We start from the raw sequence: 25,007 nt of genomic DNA on the forward strand, positions 1-25,007 counted from the left end.
AGGCAATAGGAATCCCTGGGGTTCTAAAGACCTGTTTTTCTCTTCCCTTTAGTGCACTTTTCCTGCTTCTGCCTCATTTTCTAGTGGAATCTCTATAGTTAGTCCTTTCTTTTTTCCCAGCAACCAATTATGCATCTTCCCTGTGATGGGTTCCTCTGAGATCAGTTACTCCCTAGAAATTATTTTCTGCAAATACTATTACATAATAAATGTGGGTGTATGTCCAAGAACCCCTCATCTCCAAAATGGCACATGCAAAATGTGAAAAAGGCTTGGGCATGTCTCCTGGTGTGCAGGAGATAAAGGCCAAGCACTCATTAAGAATTCAGTGAATAATTAAGTTATAATACAACAGTATACATGCCCACTCAGAAGTAACTGTTTGTATTTAATTGGGTTTACTCCCAGTTACAGGATTGGCACAGGTACAAGTACAAGATGGTAGCATGGGGTTGGCACTGGAGAGAAAGCAGGGTTCTTGTGCCTTTAACAGCTGTGTGGCAGCAGAAATTCAACAGGTAAAGCCTTTTCTAATAAGGAAATACAATTATGGGGAAAGGGTTACCCGTTGACATTCTGCCTGTCAGGCATTTAGTATGTGTGCAGCCACTGATTTATTTTTGGGCCTGCCACTCCTACTGCAATAGAGGACACAACTTTGTATATGACACAAGTCATATGCAAATTTTATGTAAATCTGTGTCCTCATTTGTTAGTGGGTTGGAGGGCTCATCCACATACAGTGTATTGGGCCCAGAAAATCCTGTTGGCATCCTGATTTCATGTACTTTATGGCATAACAAAGATTTTTATTGAGCATTGGTTCCCATATGCTAAAAGGAATCCATCCATGCAACATTTGATCTTTTCATAAAACTCAACAACATTATCTAATGCAAGGGTGGGGAACTGGATTTGGCCATAGGGCTGGAATCAATTCCCTTCATCCCCCGTGGGAGCTGTCCATCTGTCAATCACCTGATATCACAATGCTGTCAGGTGAACCCTGCAGCACTTTGAAGCCCCAAGTATCAGCTGGGAGTCAAAGCTTCAAAGCACAGTGTGGGGGCTCCCTGTAAGAACTGAAGACCAACTGATTGTCAGTACTTAAAGGGAACCAAGTACAGGGCTTTCTGCAAGCACTGAACAACTGATCATTAGTACTTGCAGAGAGCCCTGCTCAGAGCTTTGACACCCCAACTATCAGCTGAAAGCCATGCCATCACAGCTCTGCACACCGCACTCTACATGTACCGACAATCACCTGTTCAACGCGCTTCCATAGAGGGGTGGGGGTGCTATGCACAGGGCTTTGCTGGCACTGCTGATAAGCAGCACCAGCAACCCCCTTTTTGGCCCAGCCACAATTTTATTTAAAGGGCAGTTTGGCATGGCTTGGTTGAAACAGCCTCTTAGGCCAAATGGGGAGGCCTGCAGACCGGAGGTTGCCCACTGTTGATGCTCATGCAACGGCTATACTTTGATGTATGGCTATCTTTTTATACTTTTTAAAAAACACACAAAGTGTACTGCTTGTTGTTTTTTAGTTTGTCTGAAAGACAATTGGTTTTCCTTTGAACTTTTAACTCTGACATACTGTAAAGAAATCTGCAACATCTAACACAGCTGGACTTGTAGTTAACCAAGGCCTGGAACTCATTATAGCAGGAGCAGCAACCAAGACCCACTTGGTCTGAGGGCACAGGATGCAGCTACTTTGCTGAAATTAAGCAATCTACATCTAGCAAATGCCTGGCTAGGAGACCACCTGGAAAAATCTCTCAATTACACCACTGAGAGATCAATGAATACAGGATATAAATGTGCCAAATAAATAAAATATATTGATCATAAACTGAAAGACTGCAAATACATGTTTTAGGAGCTTGTAGCTAGTATACCTTACATGTCATCTTATTGAATATTAATGTGGATACAGAAATTACAAGAATTGAAGAACTGCAGATTAAGACAAGTCAAAAATCCGATTCTTTAACATGGAAGCAACCTGCACCATGCTTAAATTATTTCATATTAGATTTCTTTAAAAGTTCTACATAATTTGATCTTAAAATTCTGAACAAAAGTAATTTCAGTTAAGAGTTTTTTAAAGCCCAAATCTTCATTATCATAAGGCTTTGCACACCTGGAATTATTTTATTTATTTATTTATTTTATTTTATTTTATTTTATTTGTTAGATTTTTATACCGCCCGACTAGCACAGCTCTCTGGGCGGTGTACAGCAAAAATACAAATACATACAATAAAACCCATCATAATAAAACAAGAACACATATAAAAAAAATGAAAATCTAAAATCAGTTATAACAAGTTTAAAACGAAATTAAGATTAAAATTAGATTAAAATGCCTTAGAAAAGAGGAAGGTTTTAACTTTGCGCCGAAAAGACAGCAAAGTTGGCGCCAAGCACACCTCATCAGAGAGACTATTCCACAGTTCAGCCGGCCACCACCGAGAAGGCCCTAGTTCTTGTTACCACCCTCCAAGCCTCTCTCTGAGTCGGAACTTGGAGGAGGGCCTTCGATGTGGAGCGTAGTGTACGAGCGGGTTCATATCGGGAGAGGCGTTCCAGCAGATATTGTGGTCCCGCACCGTGTAAGGCTTTATAAGTCAAAACCAACACTTTGAATCTGGCCCGGAAGCATATTGGCAGCCAGTGCAAGCGAGCCAGAACAGGTGTTATGTGTTCGGACCGCTTGGTCTTTGTTATCAGTCTTGCCGCTGCGTTTTGCACGAGCTGCAGCTTCCGAACTGTCTTCAAAGGTAGCCCTACGTAGAGCGCATTGCAGTAATCCAATCACAAGGTTACCAGAGCATGTACCACTGATGTTAGGTCTTCCCTGCTCAGATAGGGACGTAGCTGGGCTACCAATCGAAGTTGGTAGAACGCATTCCGTGCCACCGAGGCTACTTGAGCCTCAAGTGACAAGGAAGGATCTAAAATAACTCCCAAACTACGAACCTGTTCCTTTAGGGGGAGTGTAACCCCATCCAGGACAGGATGTATATCCACTATCTGGTCAGAGAAACCACCCACAAGCAGCATCTCAGTCTTGTCTGGATTGAGCCTCAGTTTGTTAGCTCCCATCCAGTCCATTATTGCAGCCAGGCAACGGTTCAGCACATTGACAGCCTCACCTGAAGAAGATGAAAAGGAGAAGTAGAGCTGCGTGTCATCAGCGTACTGATGGCAACGCACTCCAAACCTCCTGATGACCGCACCCAATGGCTTCATATAGATGTTGAAAAGCATGGGGGACAGAACTGACCCCTGTGGGACTCCACATTTTAAAACATTCTTCAATGCAAAATGAAGGTAGAATGCAAAAAAAAAACCCTACTGGAAACAAAAGCTAAGTGTTTTAGAAGCATTTTAAAGGTTACAAAATAGACATCTTTCCATTGCTTAATGCAGTATTTCTCAAATGCACTTAAACACAGGTCCCCCTTCTCAGCCCCACACCCCAGCAACAACTAACTCTTCTGTTGGTAAGCATACAGACATACTGTTATTAGAAGCAAAACAGTTCTTCCCAAATCAGGCTGGGATGAGGAGGCAAATGGCAGGTCAATCCCCACCACAAATGTTAAGTGGATTCATTAAGACCTTTTGCTAGGGGCCATTCAACGCAACTGTGTCTTCGTTGCTAGTAGGAGGAAGGCCTCACCTGCCTCAGGATGCTATTCCTTGCTCCTCCAGGTGTTCCACACCTCTCCCACAAAGGAGTCTGCCCCACATTTTGGGAATCACTGGCTTACCAGGAAAGAATACAGGAGTTCAATATGATGCACAATAGTATGTATGAAGTCTATGTAACAATCGACTTAATAAATTGAAGCAATAAATTACTTGTTCAATATGATTTTTCTTTTATTTTTAATCATCTTCTACCCACACGAAAAGCTTTTTGTTTCACATATGTTATACTGAAATGTGTGTAAATCAAGATGAAGAACCCACAGTGCTATTAAACAGCTGAACATTTTTTCTGACTATACAGGGAGCATGAATATATTATCTCAGAAAATTTCACATAGCTAGAGATGCTTCATAACTTCCCTCCCTCTGACTATCTCTCCCTCACTTACAAATTTAGCAGTTCCCATTTACTTTGTCCTGGTTTCAAAACACCGATGTGTTTGCTTCCCACCAATCTTCTTGCTTAAAGCTCCAGAGTATGTCAGGGCACATATGCAGTGTGCTGTTGCTGCAGCTTTTCATTACTTTTCTTAAACTGAGGATATTTTAATTTTCTTAATTTGATGATATCTGGGCATTTGTTTGTTTGTTTGTTTGTTTGAACAAGCAATGTGCACAGTCACATCAATCTAACAGAAACTTCTGCACTTGATAGCTTTTGTGTTATTCCACAGCAAAGAGCTCCCCATTCCTTCAAAAACCATTTGTATGCTTTCTTCAGTGACAACAGAGCTAGGCTGCATGTGGCCCACTGCCTTGTTTTGTTTTATGTAACCCTCAACGCTATGAACAACAGTGTCTTCTGTTCCTTCCTACCTCCCAAGAGATCCACTTCCTTTCCAGAGATCCAGTCACTGCCAAAAGAACTTTTGTCTCTCCCCTGTCCCCTAGCAATCCAGTTCCTTTCCAAAGATCCCACTCCTTCCAGGAGAATGACAGAAGCAAGCAGGCTCTGCTGGTCCATCTTGGAGGTCCAACTACAGAGCGCTGTGGTTGGAGCAGTGTAGCATCCTTTTGAAGGATGCTCTAGCAACCACACTCCTTGATTGCACCTCTGAGTTCAAGTGTGCACCTGCCTGCTTCTCTCTCTGTCTCCTGGCAGCAGCGGGAGTAGCTGGATTGTTGGAAAGGAATATTGGGAAGCAACTGGGTCACGTGGAAGTAAAATGAGGGCAAAATTGTGCTTTCTTTACTGAAACCATAGTATGGGGTGGTGGTGGGGAGAGAGAATGGAATGAATGCGTGTGTGTGCGTATCAATGAATAGCGGGATGGGGTGTGTGAGAAAGAGAGGAATAATTTGGGTAGTGATGATCTTAAGTCAAGATCATCACCACTTCACACTGTTTCCCTCTTTCTCCCTTGAGATTCATAAGAGATAAAAAGAGAGGGAGAAACAATGTGGTGTGGCTTTAGCCTCACCTACCACCAGTATGTGGGCCCCAAGAAATTACTACGGACAGAATGCAACCCTTGATGGGAAAAAGGTTGCCCACTTCTGGCCCACAATAAATTAAAAAAACATTATCACCAGATCTGCAGCTCAGTGCAATTTTTTAAGACATTGCTTTTAAACTAGAAACTCGTAAGTTCTAACCACACTGTATATCACTTTCTTTCCTCCCAAGGCTTACTCTTTCTCCACCATTCTTAATACATTTTTAATTTTAAAATGTGTATTCTTCCAAGTTCTAGTCCTCCTGTATACAAACCTTGTTTTCTTTCCCCCAAAACATTTCTATTCAAAATAATTATTGGGCAATATCCAATGGTGTCTGTCCAGCAGGACTTCTCCATCCTCTCCTCCCCCCTTCAATCCCCACATTCCCCTAAAATCTACTCGGGGGGGGATTGGACACCCTGTAAAGGAGATTTGGAGCAGGCAGAGGAGGATGAAGGGGCAGGGAGAGGAAAGAAAACCCTTGTTAATTGATTTCATTTACATTGATTGTAGCCAGTGGCCAATTTGGGAAAAGTAACATGTACGTTATGTTTAAGACTGTATCAAGAATACAACTGGAAAAAAAGGAGGTGATACACTGTAGGAACAGAACTCAGAACCTCTTGGTTTGAAAGGTAATGTCTTAAATCATTACATTACAGATCCAGGCCCAAGAAACAAAGCTTTTATTTCATTCTTGTAGACCTTTTTCCTTGACAACAGGGGAAAAAAAGATATAAATACAGGATTGTATCCAAAGCTATGCAAATAGTGTTCTGCTCACTCAACGGTACTGCCTCTTCATCTCCCTATGCACCTCAAAATCTGCTCCAGAGACTCCTCCAAACCTTGAGCAGATTTGGAGATATGGGGGGGCTTCAGGGGAGAGGAGGGAGAAATTCTGTTGCACAAATAGACGTCTGTTGTTCGAGCAGAACAGCAGCCTTCAGTACAACCCATGGTGCCTATTTTAAAAAGGAGATGGTTTATAATGAGGAACTAGATAAACACAAGCAAAGTGATTAGGCTTTAAAGCTGGCACCATGCATAATTAAGCCATTTCCCCCTCCAATCCTAGAACAGTCTTCGTTTTGCTTAAAGGTGAAGGATGTGCACACGCATACACATTTTCACTAAAAAAACACATTTTTAAAAGATCTCTGCACCTGTATATGAACAGGAAACGATATACCATAGTATCTGTGCTAACAAGTTGGGACCTTTCTATTAAGTAAAAGAAATGTTAGTGCTATTGTACATATTACTGGACACTACCCATGTTTAAATGTCCCTGGGTGTGCCCTAACGGGGGGAAAGATTCAAAGAAACCAAAGGAATAGAAAATGTGGCAGAGGCAAACTTCATTACATGCCATTTCTTATTAGTTATAGAAATTCAACATGTAAAATTGCAAGATAAATGGAGTAGAATGTGGTGTAGAATCAACCCTTGGAAGGTTTCTGAAACAAGGAAATTCTGTTCATGCTTTGACAAAATGGATAAAATGTATTTAACATATTCTAGAACTATAATTGAAACATGATTTTTTTAGATAGAGGCAATAGATTTACCACCATATATATTCATACCTTTCCAAGAACTGCAGCCTGTTTGAAAATACTTTGTTTTAGGTCATCTGCTTTCTTCAAATGAAAAGAATTCCTTTGACTCTGGATGACAAACACTATTTCTTTTAGTTCTGTGAATCAAAAATAAGTAATAATAATTAAAGCAAACAAAAGCCAGTGAATATCAGTGCTATTGCAAATAGCATACTTTTTTTTAAAAAAAGCAACCAAATAATTAAATAAGGATCTGTTGACCCTAATAAAACCTGTGGAGACATGAAAGGAAAGTTTTCAATGTAAGGACAGTATTGTTTCATTTATCCTTGAACTAGACTGAAAATGTTCATTAGCTTGTCACAGTGATTTCAATTCACGTTGTGTGAAAAATAAGCCTCAGCAAAAGCGTAAATAGGTCACTGAAGGTGTGCTTCAAATTCAATTCAATTCAAAAATTGTTTCTATATTGAGACTAAAAGCAATTACACTTTAACCTAAAGCAAACAGTTTCCATCAGTCAGCCATTTCTGCAGAGGATGCATTAAGCCCCAGTAAAAACAAATGAGGAGGGAAACCCGACAGGAGCTGAGAAAGGTCCGGTTCGGAATAAACCTCCCCCCTGGGATAAAAACCAAAGAAATGATGAAATTTTAAAAGGGGTAGGCCTAGAAGTAGGCATTGTGAGAGCAGGGGCACAGGATATAAATTCAGAAGAGCAAAATTACCACAGGCCTAACCACAAGTGCCAAAGACACTTGAAGAGAGACACTGCTTACAAGTGCCTGTACGCTAATGCTAGGAGCCTGCGAACCAAGATGGGAGAACTGGAGTGCTTGGTCTTAGAGGAGAGCATTGATATAGTGAGCATAACGGAGACCTGGTGGAATGGAGAAAACCAGTGGGATACGGTTATCCCTGGATATAAACTATATCGGAAGGACAGGGAAGGACGTATTGGTGGCGGAGTCGCTCTATACGTGAAAGAAGGCATTGAATCCAGCAAGCTCGAAACCCCAAAAGAGGCAGACTCCTCCACAGAATCGTTGTGGGTGGTGATACCATGCCCCAGGAGGGACTTAATACTGGGAACAATCTATCGTCCCCCTGATCAAAATGCTCAGGGAGACCTTGAGATGAGATATGAAATTGAGGAAGCATCCAAACTAGGAAATGTGGTAGTAATGGGTGACTTCAACTACCCGGACATAGACTGGCCGCATATGTGTTCCAGTCATGACAAAGAAGCAAAGTTTCTAGATATTCTAAATGACTATTCCCTAGACCAGTTGGTCATGGAACCGACCAGAGGGACGGCAACCCTGGACTTAATCCTCAGTGGGGACCGGGACCTGGTGCGAGATGTGTTGTTGAACCGATTGGGAGCAGTGACCACAGTGCTATTAAATTAAACATACATGTAACTGGCCAATTGCCAAGAAAATCCAACACGGTCACATTTGACTTCAAAAGAGGAAACTTCACAAAAATGAGGGGATTGGTAAAAAGAAAGCTGAAAAACAAAGTCCAGAGGGTCACATCACTCGAAAATGCTTGGAAGTTGTTTAAAAACACTATATTAGAAGCTCAACTGGAGTGCATACCGCAGATCAGAAAAGGTACCGCCAGGGCCAAGAAGATGCCAGCATGGTTAACGAGCAAAGTCAAGGAAGCTCTTAGAGGCAAAAAGTCTCCCTTCAAAAAATGGAAGTCTTGTCCAAATGAAGAAAATAAAAAAGAACACAAACTCTGGCAAAAGAAATGCAAGAAGACAATAAGGGATGCTAAAAAAGAATTTGAGGAGCACATTGCTAAGAACATAAAAACCAACAACAAAAAATTCTATAAATACATTCAAAGCAGGAGACCATCTAGGGAGACAATTGGACCCTTGGATGATAAGGGAGTCAAAGGTGTACTAAAGAACGATAAGGAGATTGCAGAGAAGCTAAATGAATTCTTTGCATCTGTCTTCACAGTGGAAGATATAGGGCAGATCCCTGAACCTGAACTAACATTTGCAGGAAGGGATTCTGAGGAACTGAGACTAATAGTGGTAACGAGAGAGGAAGTTCTAAGCTTAATGGACAATATAAAAACTGACAAATCACCGGGCCCGGATGGCATCCACCCGAGAGTTCTCAAAGAACTCAAATGTGAAATTGCTGATCTGCTAACTAAAATATGTAACTTGTCCCTTGGGTCCTCCTCCGTGCCTGAGGACTGGAAAGTGGCAAATGTAACGCCAATCTTCAAAAAGGGATCCAGAGGGGATCCCGGAAATTACAGGCCAGTTAGCTTAACTTCTGTCCCTGGAAAACTGGTAGAAAGTATTATTAAAGCTAGATTAACTAAGCACATAGAAGAACAAGCCTTGCTGAAGCAGAGCCAGCATGGCTTCTGCAAGGGAAAGTCCTGTCTCAGTAACCTATTAGAATTCTTTGAGAGTGTCAACAAGCATATAGATAGAGGTGATCCAGTGGACATAGTGTACTTAGACTTTCAAAAAGCGTTTGACAAGGTACCTCACCAAAGACTTCTGAGGAAGCTTAGCAGTCATGGAAGAAGAGGAGAGGTCCTCTTGTGGATAAGAAATTGGTGAAGAAGCAGAAAGCAGAGAGTAGGAATAAACGGACAGTTCTCCCAATGGAGGGCTGTAGAAAGTGGAGTCCCTCAAGGATCGGTATTGGGACCTGTACTTTTCAACTTGTTCATTAATGACCTAGAATTAGGAGTGAGCAGTCAAGTGGCCAAGTTTGCTGATGACACTAAATTGTTCAGGGTTGTTAAAACAAAAAGGGATTGCAAAGAGCTCCAAAAAGACCTCTCCAAACTGAGTGAATGGGCGGAAAAATGGCAAATGCAATTCAATATAAACAAGTGTAAAATTATGCATATTGGAGCAAAAAATCTGAATTTCACATATACGCTCATGGGGTCTGAACTGGCGGTGACCGACCAGGAGAGAGACCTCGGGGTTGTAGTGGACAGCACGATGAAAATGTCGACCCAGTGTGCGGCAGCTGTAAAAAAGGCAAATTCCATGCTAGCGATAATTAGGAAAGGTATTGAAAATAAAACAGCTGATATCATAATGCCATTGTATAAATCTATGGTGCGGCCGCATTTGGAATACTGTGTACAGTTCTGGTCGCCTCATCTCAAGAAGGATATTATAGAGTTGGAAAAGGTTCAGAAGAGGGCAACCAGAATGATCAAGGGGATGGAGCGACTCCCTTACGAGGAAAGGTTGCAGCATTTGGGGCTTTTTAGTTTAGAGAAAAGGCGGGTCAGAGGAGACATGATAGAAGTGTATAAAATTATGCATGGCATTGAGAAAGTGGATAGAGAAAAGTTCTTCTCCCTCTCTCATAATACTAGAACTCGGGGACATCCAAAGAAGCTGAATGTTGGAAGATTCAGGACAGACAAAAGGAAGTACTTCTTTACTCAGCGCATAGTTAAACTATGGAATTTGCTCCCACAAGATGCAGTAATGGCCACCAGCTTGAATGGCTTTAAAAGAAGATTAGACAAATTCATGGAGGACAGGGCTATCAATGGCTACTAGCCATGATGGCTGTGCTCTGCCACCCTAGTCAGAGGCAGCATGCTTCTGAAAACCAGTTGCCGGAAGCCTCAGGAGGGGAGAGTGTTCTTGCACTCAGGTCCTGCTTGCGGGCTTCCCCCAGGCACCTGGTTGGCCACTGTGAGAACAGGATGCTGGACTAGATGGGCCACTGGCCTGATCCAGCAGGCTCTTCTTATGTTCTTATGTTCTTAAATCTAAATTTGTCTCATAGATGTAAAAGGAGTTCACACAGTGTTCTCACAATCTGATGCTCTACTGAGCATACATAACAGAATCAATTGGAATTTCTTACAATGACCCATCTCCTCACTGGTTCATAGGTGCCTGTTAATCACTGGCTGTTCTGATACACCATAATTTGCAAATATGTTGAATAAAAAATCTTCTAATTTAAAAGTTGTGTAGTGATATATTATTAGCTACTCTAGCTTGTTGTTTGAGCACGGCTAGCAGCACAGAGATCTTAAAGTCAATGTAGCTATGAATGCTATTGCATACAAGTGTCTATATTGCTTATTGTATCAAACTGGTGTGAGAGAGAGTGTGTGTAAAGCTCGAAATGTAAATACAGGATTTTCTTTGCTTAGATTTTAAGATGTGAACCCTTTTTCTCACTGAGCATATATTTGTAGCTTTTGTGAAACTGAGTGAGAAGTGCAGCTGTACTTCAGTTAATCTGCTCTTTTTTTTCATAATTCCTGTAATATTGTGTTGAATTTCAAATGTGAAGATTTTTCCTCATTATCCTCACCACTTTATTGTAATCTTTTAAAAAATTTCTTAGCAACAATGGAAAAAATACTTGATTGCAACACAGAAATTACAGTATTATATACTGCTTTTCAAAGCTAACTCACAAAGCAGTTTACAACTTAAAAGCATAATACAAAAATTAAAACTAACAGAACTAAAATTAGCAGTTTATTAAACAGTGGCTTCAATGGCTAATGAAACAGTCAAGGTTTCTATTAACATTTGTAGCCTACTCTATTCACAAGGACTCAGGGAAGGAAACTGTATTGTACAAATGTGGCAAAACTCTGATGCATTGGCTCTTCCACACTGGCAAGAGAAACACTTTCACAGTCATAAATACAATTTTTTTTAGTTGTTAATGTACAGTTTTAAAGTCACAAAGATGCACATGAAATTAAAATATTACTATACTTTTTAATACAGGAAATTTACTTCAAAACAATTTAGATACATTAGAGTTGCATGTTGGCAAACATGAACCTCAACATTTATAATTCTCATGCCAGAAATAGACTTGAGGAGCCTTTCTAGAAGGTTTCTGGTTTGTTTAAAACTTAAACTGCCCCGAAACTGATCTTCTAATATAATATTACATTTCAAATAACTGGTAGACTCAGTTCTGCATGTTTCCTATAGAAATCAAAAGTAATCCAGTTGGCTTCTTAGGAAAAAGTTTTTTGAAAGCAATTATTGTGGTCGCCAATGCTGTGACCTCCCAGTGTTTTGTACTACAATTCCCGTCATCTCTGACCATTAGCCATGGTGATTAGGGCTGATGAGAGCTGCTGTCCCCAACTTCCGGAAGACACCAATTGGCTATCTCTGGATCACAACATATTTTCAGAGTATCATACCTGCAATGTTTGCTGTATTTCTTATCTATGTCAGCGTTCATGCTAATAAACAAACCAACACTTGCCAAAATCCATTAAAAATAATCTTATGATTAAAGAAGGTGGCAAAATGACTGATTAATTGTGAATTCTACACAAATCACCTTGAGGGTCTGAAGAACTAAATGGATTAATTTGCTTCTGTCAGTCAGTGTAGACAATACTAGGCTAGATATAAAAATAGTCTGTCCTGATAAAAGGCAACTAGCTGTAAAAGGGAATTAGACAAACACTTTTTAAAATGAATAGTCACAGTGGCTATATGTAGTATACAGGTTCCAACGCAGAAAACCACCAGAGGTAGGATTGTAACTCAAAAATAATGTAGGACCCCACAGATACATTTCCCAGTCTAATAGGCTTACTACAGACTGAAATACTGAAAAGGCTTACTTACCCTTGGCTATTTTAGTTGAGTTTCCACTTTTTTCTGATGCCTGTATTAAGAAAATGCAAACAATATATCTGCATACATGCAACCAAAGCATTACAATCAAATGTGATGAATGTTTGCTTAAAACTTGATAACTAGGCTATCACAAGAATACAAAAAATAGCTGTGTGTCATCAGCATTTATATAGCACACTTCAAGCGTTTTAACAAGTTTCACATGAATGGTCTCAATAATCCAAACAAAAGTCCTGTAAAGATAAGGCCAGTATAACTATCCCTATCTTGTAAATGAAGGGCTGGAACTTTACATGCAGTGGTAATACAGTTAAACAAACTATGGGTTATTGGGAACAAGCAAGTGTATTGGTGCATGCTACCCAAATGACACCTGGCCCAGCCCTTCCCAACTAGTGGGCCACCAGATGTTGTTGGACCACAACTCCCATCAGCCTCAGCCAGGATTGCCAATGGTCAGGAAAGATGGAAATTGTGGTCCAACAACATCTGGTGGCCCACTAGTTGGGAAACGCTGGCCCCTCCTCCCCTTGCTATGCCAGAAGGAAACAAACCAGAGCACTGGTTTAGCATCACATGTGAACTAGCACTCATGATATGTTTCTCTCCAATCGGTTTTTTTCAAGAGAAAGAAACTATGAATGCCAGTTTGCATGTTAATCCTAAACCAGTGCTCTACCTTCTCCTGGAACAGCAAGGGAAGAAGAGTGCAGGCACAATTTGAGTAGCATGCACTAGCACACTTGCCTGTTCCTGATAAACCAAAATTTGTTCAATTCTGATGTACCATTAGAGGCGAACAAGGCCAGAGAATAAAACCTTACTTATTATCACCTAATGAGTTTCTGGCTAAGGTTAAAATTTTAATTCCTTACTCACATTTTAGTTGCTACATTATGTTATTCTATGCTTAACTGAGCTTATATAATATAAAACTGAGTTTAAATTATTTAATTTTGGTTTATTAGAAATTTAATTAGATAAACGCATTATCAGTGCTACCACTCTAAAATGTTGCTTGGTACAATCAATTTGGACCAAATCCCTAAAAAAGCCACAAAATAATAAAGAATTACTGTAGATTACTAAAAAAGACACAAACTTGGAAGTGTCATACTCATATGTGATCTTTAATGAACTTAATATTTAATGAAGATATTAATCTCAGGAAAAGCCTAAAATCTAAATTATATTGCAACCCAAATAAATATGAAGAAAGATTGCTGCAGAGTCAGAAATAAAACCCAGTAATTCTATGTTATGTACATTTGTGTCAGAATTTAAGCTTTGTGCTTAAGAGCAAAGAGTTCACAGTACCATCACCCAGGAAACCACGATCTAAAAATATCTCAGCTAATACTCAGCAGCCACTAAACAAACTGAAATGGTGTGTGCTTGTCAGGATTGTCTATAGGTTGCAGCGACAAACTGATTGTGTAGTAAAAGTCATGGGGAAGCATTTTCCTGAATTCCATACACAGAATCAGCATTTGGAGAACCCCGATGGATCAAGGAGTCCAAGTCTTTGTCCTAAGGAAGTTATACAAATACACCCCAATACTTAAGCAGGGCCTATGAACCCAACCAAACCAAATTAGCGAAATCTCTTTTGCTGATCCATGACCATTCTGCTTTTTTCTTTCATTCTTCCTTTCCTTGCAGCTCCAAACGCTAAATGAGAGGTCCCAGGCATCTTCAAATATCTCAATGATACAAAGCATGCAAAGGTGTAATAAGAATGCCCCATGAAAACCAATACACCAGTACTTCATGGTGAGACTAAAGCCTCTTTTGAAAGTGTAAACGCTAAAATCTTTAGCAGAAAGAGGTGTCTACAATCCCCACTATACAGCTTATGGGACTAGGATGTTGATGAAGCCTTTACAATCAGAAAAAATGAATGGGTTATTGCAACTGTTGCTGTTGTTATGTGCCTTCAAGTCAATCATGACTTATGGCAACTCCATGAATCAGCGACCTCCAAAACCATCTGTTGTGAACCACCCTGTTCAGAACTTCCTTTATGGAATCAATCCATCTCTTGTTTGGCCTTCCTCTTTTTCTACTCCCTTCTGTTTTTCCCAGCATTATGGTCTTTTCTAGTGAACCATATCTTCTCATTATGTGTCCAAAGTATGATAACCTCAGTTTCATCATTTTAGCATCTAGTGATAGTTCTCGTTTAATTTGTTCTAAAACCCAATCATTTGTCTTTTTCGCAGTCCATGGTATGCGCAAAGCTCTCCTCCAACACCACATTTCAAATGAGTTGATTTTTCTCTTATCCGCTTTTTTCACTGTCCAACTTTCACATCCATAATACCATGGTCTGAATGATCCTGACTTTGGTGTTCAGTGATACATCTTTGCATTTGAGGACCTTTCCTAGTTCTCTCATAGCTGCCCTCCCCAGTCCTAGCCTCCTTCTGATTTCTTGACTATTGTCTCCATTTTGGTTAATGACTGTGCCATGGTATTGGTAATCCTTGACAAGTTTAATGCCCTCGTTGTCAACTTTAAAGTTACATAATCTTCTGTTTTCATTACTTTAGTCTTCTTGACGTTCAGCTGTAGTCCTGCTTCTGTGCTTTCCTCTTTAACTTTCATCAGCATTAGTTTCAAATCATTACTGGTTTCTGCTAGTAGTATGGTATCGTCTGCATATCTTAAATTATTTCTATAATTCATTATTAATTTCCAATTTTCACACCTCCTCCATCTTGGCCCAACCCTGATTTCTGTGTATGTTCTGCATATAGATTAAACAAATAGGGTGATAAAATACACCCGTCTCACACCCTTCCTGATGGGGAACCAATCGGTTTCTCCATATGCTGTCCTTACAGTAGCCTCTTGTCCAGAGTATAGGTTGCACATCAGGACAATCAGATGCTGTGGCACCCCTATTTCTTTTAAAGCATTCCATAGTTTTTCATGATCTACACAATCAAAGGCTTTGCTGTAATCTAAAAGCCCAGAGTGATTTTCTTCTGAAATTCCTTGGTCTGTTCCTTTATCCAATGTATGTTTGCAATATGATCTCTGGTGCCTCTTCCCTTTCTGAATCCAGCTTGGACATCTGGCATTTCTCGGTCCACATATGGTAAGAGCCTTTGTTGTACAATCTTGAGCATTACTTTACTTCTTTGGGATATTAAGACAATAGTTGGCCAATTACTGCATTCCCTAGGATCTCCTTTCTTTGGAATTGGGATATATATTGAACCCTTCCAGTCTGTGGGTCATTGTTTAGTTTTCCATATTTCTTGACAAATTTCGTCAAAATTTGGACAGATTCAGTCTCAGTAGCTTGTAGCAACTCTATTGGTATGCCATCTTTTCCTGGAGATTTGTTTCTTCCAAGTATTTTAAGACCAGCTTTCACCTCACATTCTAAAATTTCTGGTTCTTAGTCATATAGTTCCTCCATGAATGATTCTGTCATCCTGGCATCTCTTCTATAGAGTTATTCAGTGTATTGCTTCCATCTTCCTTTTATTTCATCTCGGTCAGTCAGTGTGTTCCCCTGTTGATTATTCAACATCCCTACTCTTGGTTTAAATTTCCTTTTAATTTCTCTAATCTTTTGGAATAGGGCTCTTGTTCTTCCCTTTTTGTTGTCCTCTTCTATTTCTATACAATAACTATTGTAATAGTTCTCTTTGTCCCTACATACTAGTCGCTGTATTGTTGCATTTAGGGTTCTAACAATGTTTCTATCTACTTTTCCTTTCCTTCCCTTTAACCATTTTAAAAGTTTCATCAGTCATCCATTGAGGTCTTTCTCTCTTTTTAATGAGAGGTACTGTTTTTTTGTGTTCTTCCCTGATAATGTCTGACTTCAGTCCATAGGTCTTCTGGTTCTCTGTCAACTAAATTTAAAGCCTCAAATCTGTTCCTTATTTGATCTTTATATGCTTCTGGGATGTTATTTAAATGGTATTTTGGCATTATGAGTGCTTTGTAGTTTAGCTTTACTCTGGTTTTTGATATGACCAGTTCATGATCTGTACCACAGTCTGCTCCTGGTCTTGTTTTAGCAGAATGTATGGAACTTCTCCATCTTCTGCTACTAATTATATAATCAATTTGATTCCTATATTGATCATTTGTTGATGTCCACGTGTACAGTCGTCTTTTCAGTTGTTGAAAAAATGTGTCTGCAAGAAACAAATCATTGGCTTCACAGAATTCGATAAGTCTTTCTCCTAAGCCCCATTTTTCCACAATTCATAAGAACATAAGAAGAGCCTGCTGGATCAGGCCAGTGGCCCATCTAGTCTAGCATCCTGTTCTCACAGTGGCCAACCAGGTGCCTGGGGGAAGCCCGCAAGCAGGACCTGAGTGCAAGAACACTCTCCCCTCCTGAGGCTTCCGGCAACTGGTTTTCAGAAGCATGCTGCCTCTGACTAGGGTGGCAGAGCACAGCCATCATGGCTAGTAGCCATTGATAGCCCTGTCCTCCATGAATTTGTCTAATCTTCTTTTAAAGCCGTCCAAGCTGGTGGCCATTACTGCATCTTGTGGGAGCAAATTCCATAGTTTAACTATGCGCTGAGTAAAGAAGTACTTCCTTTTGTCTGTCCTGAATCTTCTAACATTCAGCTTCTTTGAATGTCCACGAGTTCTAGTATTATGAGAGAGGGAGAAGAACTTTTCTCTATCCACTTTCTCAATGCCATGCATAATTTTATACACTTCTATCATGTCTCCTCTGACCCGCCTTTTCTCTAAACTAAAAAGCCCCAAATGCTGCAACCTTTCCTCGTAAGGGAGTCGCTCCATCCCCTTGATCATTCTGGTTGCCCTCTTCTGAACCTTTTCCAACTCTATAATATCCTTTTTGAGATGAGGCGACCAGAACTGTACACAGTATTCCAAATGCGGCCGCACCATAGATAGTTCTCTGTTCCCTACTTACGCATTCCAGTCCCCCATGATTATCAGCACATCTTGTTTTGGTGTGTGATCAATTTCTTCCTGTACTTCTGCATAAAATCTCTCCAATTCCACTTCTTCTGCATTTGCCATTGGAGTGTAGACTTGGATGATGGTTAATAGATTTCCTGTTAAATCTCATTGATATCACTCGCTCATACCTTGTGTTATAGCTCTTAATTGTTTTTGCTATATTGCTTCTCACTATTAAAGCAACCCTGTTTCTTAAAATTTCTCATTTCCTGCATAAAATATTTGTAGTTGCCTGACTGAAAATGTCCCATTCCCGTCCATTTTAATTCACTCACACCAAGTATTGTAATGTTGATATGTTCCATCTCTTGCTTGACAATTTCTGACTTTCCCTGGTTCATGCTTCTCACATTCCATGTTCCTATTGTGTGCATCATACAACTCTGGGCTCTCCTTTTGCATCTGTGTGCATCAGCCTCTGGGCTTCCTTTTGGCTTTGACTCAGCTGCGTCACTAGTCACAGCGCTACTCGTACTTGTCCTTTGTTCTTCCCCAGTAGCAATGTGAGTGCCTTCTGACCTGAGGGTCTCATCTTCCAGCACTATCTCGTGTTGCATTTTGGATACTCTGTTCATAGGGTTTTCGTGGTAAGAGATATTCAGAGGTGGTTTACCATTGCCTTCCTCTGGATGCATCTTAGTCTGGTGTCTCAGCTTTGACCATTCCGCCTTGGGTGCCCCTGCTGGGAGTCTAGCCTCTTGGTCTAGACTCCTGACGGCATTGCTCTCAGCTTCTGCAACACTCTCAAACCCCCTCACCACGTTAAGGTGTGTATCCTAGAGAGGGAAACTAGGGTGGGTGAATCTTGAAGGCAAATTGATTTTGTTGCAGATCTGTGAGCAATGAGAAACCATATGCATGAGAATGAGACACCATATGCATTTTTTAGCCTTTTCGAGCTAAGTGGGACCATAACCTAACTTGAACCTACATTATACAGATATATCTGAAAAAAGAAGAAAAACACCACCTATTCTGCGCTATGATGATGAAAAGAGTTTTTGATGAAAGCTCCCATTCAATTGACGTAGCAAGCTCTGTACACAATACGTGACACAATAACATTACAGTACAATATGGGCAAGGTGAACCTTTCTTAAGGAACTCTGAACCTTTGCTACCCCTGATTTAGAGAGGTTACTTATACCACAATGGAAGCAGATAACAAGGCAGTTTATAAAACAATATGCAGGACACAATCCACCAAGCAGAGCTGCTATACATTTTTCTTTAATTTCAGGGAGACTTTTATTTGACAAGGCGTGACAAATTTTGTGGACAAGACCTCCTCCAAAGGTGCAAATGGCTTTCTGGAGCTGCAACACAAAATGTAGTACCTGCGACAGCAGTTCAGTTGAGTCCTTTGCATCTTCAGCAGCAACATTTAGAGCTAAAGCTGGAAAACAGGAGGAAAAAGGTTGTCTACTTATTTCTCAAAATGGTATCTCATTTTCAATTTGACAAATTGTCTAAATAGGATTTGTAAGAAGCAATTTAGATAATAGCATATCTTAAATGCACAGAACACCTGTAATAATCTTATTCAGCTACAAGATAATTCTGCTGTTTTCAACAGTAGTATCATTTACTGTAGTCTGACAATTTTACTCTCATGCATCTCTGGACAGAAAATCATTCTTTGATGTGGAGCCAATTTATTTTGGCTCCAAGTCAAAATAAATCCTATACAAAAATAACATCTGGACACTCTAGCACTTCAGTTCACTAAACAATGTGGTAGCATATGGGAGATCTGAATTCCTCTTTACCCTTAGGTTAAAGTTTGCCATTATTAAAGAAGACCTCCTTCAAATCCAGGGTGATGAGTTCATGCTCCAGTTTTCCTGAAACAGGGCCAGCCATGATACTGTTAAACTCTGAGAGAGTGCCATTTTTCCAGGGTGCAAACTGTTAACACCAGCAGAAATGCCACTAATTCATCAAGGTCATGCAAACCAAATTGTCATAGTTAAAAGTACATAGTTACAGGTCAGAAACTATACTAGGCTAACACTATCTCGCATATCTTGAAAATAGGTTTGTCATCTAGCAAAAATTAAAATAGATTAAGCTGGGGACAGGTGGCACATCTGTTCTAGGAAATGACAATATTAGGGCATATGTTAAAGGGGGAAGAAACGGCTTGCCTATATGTAGGGATAGAAATGGCATCACTTACATAGGTAGGAATCAGTTTGGGCTCATGTCTTAAGTAGCAACAAAGATGTGGAAGCTGTCTGTCTGAGCTAAAGGTTGATCCATTCAAGGATCTAAGGACCACCAGACTTAAGAAGAACTCTGATGGATGGGACCAAAGGACCATGTAGCCTTACATTTTGATTCCAGCAGTGGTCAGATACCTCCAGGAAGTCTCCACATAGTACATGAAACCAACAGCCCTTCCCCCACTGCATGTCTCCAACATCTAATATTCAGAAGCCTACTACCTTTGAACCTGGATATACCTTTTGACTGTCATGACAAACAATGCCCTCCCATGAATTTATCCAATCCTTTTTAAAAGCCATAGGACAGGGGTGGGGGAACTTTCTGGCCCAGTGGGACAGATTGTTGTCTGTCTCTACACCCACATACCAACTTTGCCAAGTGGGTGGGACAACCCACCTGTTCATCACCTGATGTCATTTTGACACCTCATCTGTCAAAGCCCCTCATGCAGTGCTTCCCAAGTGCTGAGCTCTGGGCTGGCAAAACCACTTTCTGTAGGGTTCACCTGCGTGACTGACTTCCCCACACAGCAGTTCCAGTAAGGTTGAACTCACCACCAGTTGGGTGATGGGTGATGTCTTCAACTCTGCTTTCTGCAGGAGTATGCCACACAATCAAGTTTCCCAGTCTTTTCCAACCAATCCAGCTGTGCCTCTACCTGCCTCACACCTGACACAACATCATTTTGGGAGGAAACAGCCTCATGGGTTAAATAGGGACCCATGACAGGTAAAATGTGGCCCATGGGCTGGAGGTTCCTCACTCCTACCATAGGTGATAGCCAGCATAAGTCATATTTTGAATAGACTAATTTAAATTAATTGACTTAAGTCTACTGAATATGACTAATGTTGGATGTCATTCCATATAAAATGCCCATTACCACATCCTCTGGCAGTCATTTCAATAATAATAATAATAATAATAATGATAATAATGATGATGATTATGATTATGATAATAATAATAATAATAGCAGCAGCAGCCGTCTTGGGAGAGCGCTTTCACGTATTCAAAGCACTTTACATGCATTATTTAGCTGTAATCCTTACAACCCAATAGTCAGTCAATATTATTATCTTCTATATTGCAGATGTAGGGGCTGAGGCTGAAAGAGTGGCTTGCATAACACCACCTACTGAGTTCATGGCAAAGGCAAGATTTGAACGGGGACTTGAACTGCAGCTCAATTTCTCAACCACTACCTTACATCAATTTTTATTTAAGAACATAAGAAGAGCCAGTGGCCCATCTAGTCCCGCATTCTGTTCTCACAGAGGTCACCCAGATGTCTTTGGGAAGTCCACAAGCAGAACCTGAGTGCAATGGCACTCTCACTTCTGCTATTTCCAGCAATTGGTATTCAGAAGCATACTGCCTCCAACAGGATTTCTCCAAACTGGAGGAATAAACAACAAAATGGTAAATGATTAAATATAATCAAGTTAAAAGTAGTGCACACTTGGGCAAAAAATTAAATTTAAAGTATTTCAAACTTAAAATGGTCTGAGCTGGTTATGACTATGGTGAATTGACACCTTACTGAAAATATAAACTCTGTGGTGACAATAAAAATGTAAACTTCATGCCTATGAATCACTAGGAGAAGAACAAAAGATTAAACTGCTGATATCACAATGTATCGTTTGGAATATTGTATTTAGCTCTGGTTATCCAATCACAAAAAGGATATCACAGCGTTAGAAAGGCATAGAAAAGATCAACATTTTGATTATTTTTGTTGAAATACTTTTCCTAGAAGAAAACGTGGAAACATTTGGAGTTTTTTTAGTTTAGAAAAAGTATGACAAAAGCGGAGCATGATAAAACTAGAACTAGAACTCAGGGTTACCCAAGGACATCCATCAGCAATACTTCTGAAAAAACATAAGTACTGTTTCACACAACACCTAACTAACTTACAAAATTGCCTTAGTGTTCAAGTGTGGATATCTATATATTTTTGCAATCTGTCTTTTCTTCCAATCATCATCTTCCAATGAAGCTGAATGTTGGAAAACTCAGGAGAGACAAAAGACAGTACTTCTTCAAACAGTGCATAGCTGAATTATAGAATTTGCTCCCACAGGAGAAAGTGATGGTCACCAACTTGGAGGATTCATGGAGGATAAGGCTATCAATTGCAATTTTCAGAGCAAGATACTGTTGTACACCACCCCAATTTCCAAGTGGTGAGAGATTTCCAGGGGTCCCTGTGCTTACCTAGGGGTTTGGTGTCCTTGGAAAGGTCAGTGGAGACTGTGGTGTCGTTATGAAATAGGGTTTCTTTCTTTACACACATTCCAACCTGAGCTTAAGATGGAGGGGTTTAAAGCATCAGCAGTCCAATAGATCTTGCATTTTCCATCAGGCCTACAGGAGGTACCCTAAAGGCATGGTGCAGAGAGCCAGCCTCTCTGCCTGCCTCCAGTTCCCAGCCTTTTCCATGTCTACACTAAAAACACAAGCCTCTCTTAGGCCCCGAGGGGGGGCCCTCTCTTGAAGAGTTTCAATAATAGGATCTTTCTGGCTCATTCGCCAGTTAATGAGCACTTGACAGATTAACTCCCCTGGCCACTCTATATTAGACTAACAAAGGGGGCTCATCTGGCCAGCAAAGCGGGTTTCTCATCTCCAGGTGCAGGGTTCCAAATCAGAGGCTGGAAGTGGACTCAGAGAAATCATCCATCTCAACCCCAAACCCATAACAATATATATACTACAGATCTCTGAGGACGGGAACATATATTACAGCAATGATTCAGTTCCCCAAATTCACTATCTTCTAGTTGCCCCCCCGATTGCTTTTGCATTGATCATCAGACACAATGTTGTTGTTATGTGCCTTCAAGTCGATTACGACTTATGGTGACCCAATGAATCAGTGACCTCCAACAGCATCTGTCATGAACCACCCTGTTCAGATCTTGTAAGTTCAGGTCTGTGGTTTCCTTTGTGGACACAATTGTTGTTGTTGTTGTTATGTGCCTCCAAGTCGACTACGACTTATGGCGACCCTATGAATCAGTGACCTCCAAGAGCATCTGTCATGAACCACCCTGGTGGACACAATACATGCTCTCAAAATGCAGTTTCCTATAATTACCCCCACTTGCTTTCAGAAAATGCAGTTTCCTGTAATTACCCCCACTTGCTTTCAGATCATCAGAGCAGGCCTGATGAGAGTGCACCTGCGTATGAGTGGCCATATCCAGGAATAGGGTACTGGTTCTTGACTTATGGAATGGAATTAGCTTCCCCAAGAAGCCCATCAAGTTCATTTTCTACTAGGTTCTAGAAAGATGGCTAGGATATGGCTCCATAGGCAGTGTTTTCTAATTAGTATATCTTCCTTTTTTTAAGGTAACTTGTGTCAATTATATTGGATTTTGTAGTTTGGTTATGATGCTTACCTCTAATCTGCTTTTGAGCTTCAGGTATAAAATGAAGTATGTTTAGATAACAAATCAGTCAAAAACATCTAAGAGTTTTACATAATTCTCTTATTTTGGGCTTCCCATAGGCTTCAATTCTGTAATAGATTTGAGTGTGGTTTTATGCTGAGAATCTTTTGTAAGCCTGTATATAAATAAAACAGTCATAAATGGCTATGTTCTACCTGCACTGTTGTAGGCAGTATGCCTCTGTATACCAGTTGCTGGGAATCACAAGTGGAGAAGAGTGCTATTGCATTCCGGTCCTGCTTATGGGTTTCCCACAGGCATTTAGTTGACTACTGTGAGAACAGGATGCTGGACCAGAGGGGACCTTTGGTCTGATGCAACAGAGCTCTTCTTGTGTTTTTATACCTGTCCCTTTGCATGGAGAGAAACTGGGGCAAACGTGCCCTCACCATCCACCTTGTGCTCTTTCTCTACCTCTTCCATATGGAAATGGAATCTCTGGAAATGGAATCTCTGAAGGTAGCCTATCCATGTAAAATTCTACACAGAAATACAGATTGGTTGATTTCTACCCTCTGCTTTGATAAAAAAAAATTACCTGCTCTTCTCATTTCTTCCCTCCTGAGAGCTCATCCTTTTTGACTACTGAATGCAGTCTTCAGATTGCATCCACCAGGAGGGCATGGCCAATAATCTCAGGTGATACAACCCCATGCATTGAGAGAAGGAGCATCGAGAAGTGTTTGATTCTACACTATATTAACTTGCAGTGTTTGGATGGGATTGCATGCATGGGGCAACTCACCCTGAAGATTAACAATGGTGATAAATTTAAGATACTGAGAACCAAGTCCAGGAATAAGGGATGTACTGACTTATGCAGAATATATCTTTGGGGAATTAACCATTTTAAGTTTGAATCCTTTACATTTATCAACATATTAAATATTATAAATAAGTAGGAAGCACTTGTTAAGTTCTGAAAGCTCTCCATGAGGATAAAAAGCATCTTTGGATATGTTCTGCGTAAGTTCCTGCTGTTGCCTATCAAACAATTTCAGCACTGAAGGAGGCAGATCAAGAAAGCAGAGTAGTAACTTTCAATGATCTTACATCCCCCTCCACATATTCTAGTGGTCTGGGTCCTCTTTAATGGCAATTATAGCTGTTCCAAATATTGTCCTCAGATTGATGGCTAAAGAAGCAGGAGTCATAATGAAGAGAACAACCAAGATTCAGTTTGAACAATGTTGTAACTATGTCTTAGAAACCAAAGGAAAGCCCAAGGAAGTAGAGTTACCAGGTCTCTGGTTTTCAGCCAGGGTCTCTGGTTCTTTGGGGGCCCCTCAGGCTCTCCGGCTAGCACCCCTTATTCTCCAGACTCTCAGCTTCAGTTTTAAAAATAATTAAGTCTCTAGGTGGTCTGGTTCCTGAGATATACACCAAAACGTCAGCCGCCCCCCTGCGACTGTTTAATCTATTTAACTGATACAACGCTGAAGTTAGTTCCTAGTTCCCAGTTCCTTATTTGCTTCAAAGTTCAAAACACTCAAAAAGAAGAAGAGTTGACAACTACAGCAACTTCAAACCAAACTTTACATGTCTCTGAACCCCACAATATATGTTGGGGTACTCTGTATGATATATCACTGTGATCGGGGGACTCTCCCCGACAAGAATAACAATACATTTATGCAATCAAAATAATCAGGCTTCTGATATTATCATAAATACATAATGATGTCATAAAATCATAAAAAATAAGTAACTGGGGTGCCCACCCCAAACTCTGCTCTGGGACAGCACAAATCATATACCCCAGGAAAGGGGAGCATGTCCTCTACGAGATGCCACTGTGTCCTGCCTGGCCCAGAGCTTCTGCTGGGCACAGGGCACGGAGGAAGGCATCTAAGGATTAAGTGTCATAGGTTTGGTGATTACATTATATGATTTTATTATTTTAAACTGTCCGCTGTTTTTAACCTATATTTTATGGTTTTAATTTTTCTCATAGTTTAATTCTTTTTT

At 40.4% G+C, this 25,007-nt stretch overlaps 1 protein-coding gene across 7 annotated transcripts in view; it reads right to left on the reverse strand.

Moving 5' to 3' along the window:
• Positions 1-25,007, reverse strand: part of B3GLCT (beta 3-glucosyltransferase) — a 168,801-nt gene that overhangs the window by 88,200 nt on the left and 55,594 nt on the right. For 5 of the 7 annotated variants that reach the window (XM_061628461.1, XM_061628463.1, XM_061628462.1 and 2 more), the window contains 3 exons: positions 18,684-18,742; positions 12,364-12,403; positions 6,753-6,862 (listed from right to left, as the gene is read on the reverse strand). In XM_061628461.1, the coding sequence (XP_061484445.1) occupies positions 6,753-6,862; positions 12,364-12,403; positions 18,684-18,742 (209 nt within the window). Of the gene's footprint in view, positions 1-6,752; positions 6,863-12,363; positions 12,404-18,683; positions 18,743-25,007 lie in introns of those variants that run through there. The other 2 variants (XM_061628465.1, XM_061628464.1) reach the window with 2 other exon arrangements.

The sequence above is a fragment of the Rhineura floridana genome, chromosome 5 (assembly GCF_030035675.1).
Source record: "Rhineura floridana isolate rRhiFlo1 chromosome 5, rRhiFlo1.hap2, whole genome shotgun sequence".
Classification (NCBI taxonomy): Eukaryota; Metazoa; Chordata; class Lepidosauria; order Squamata; family Rhineuridae; genus Rhineura; species Rhineura floridana.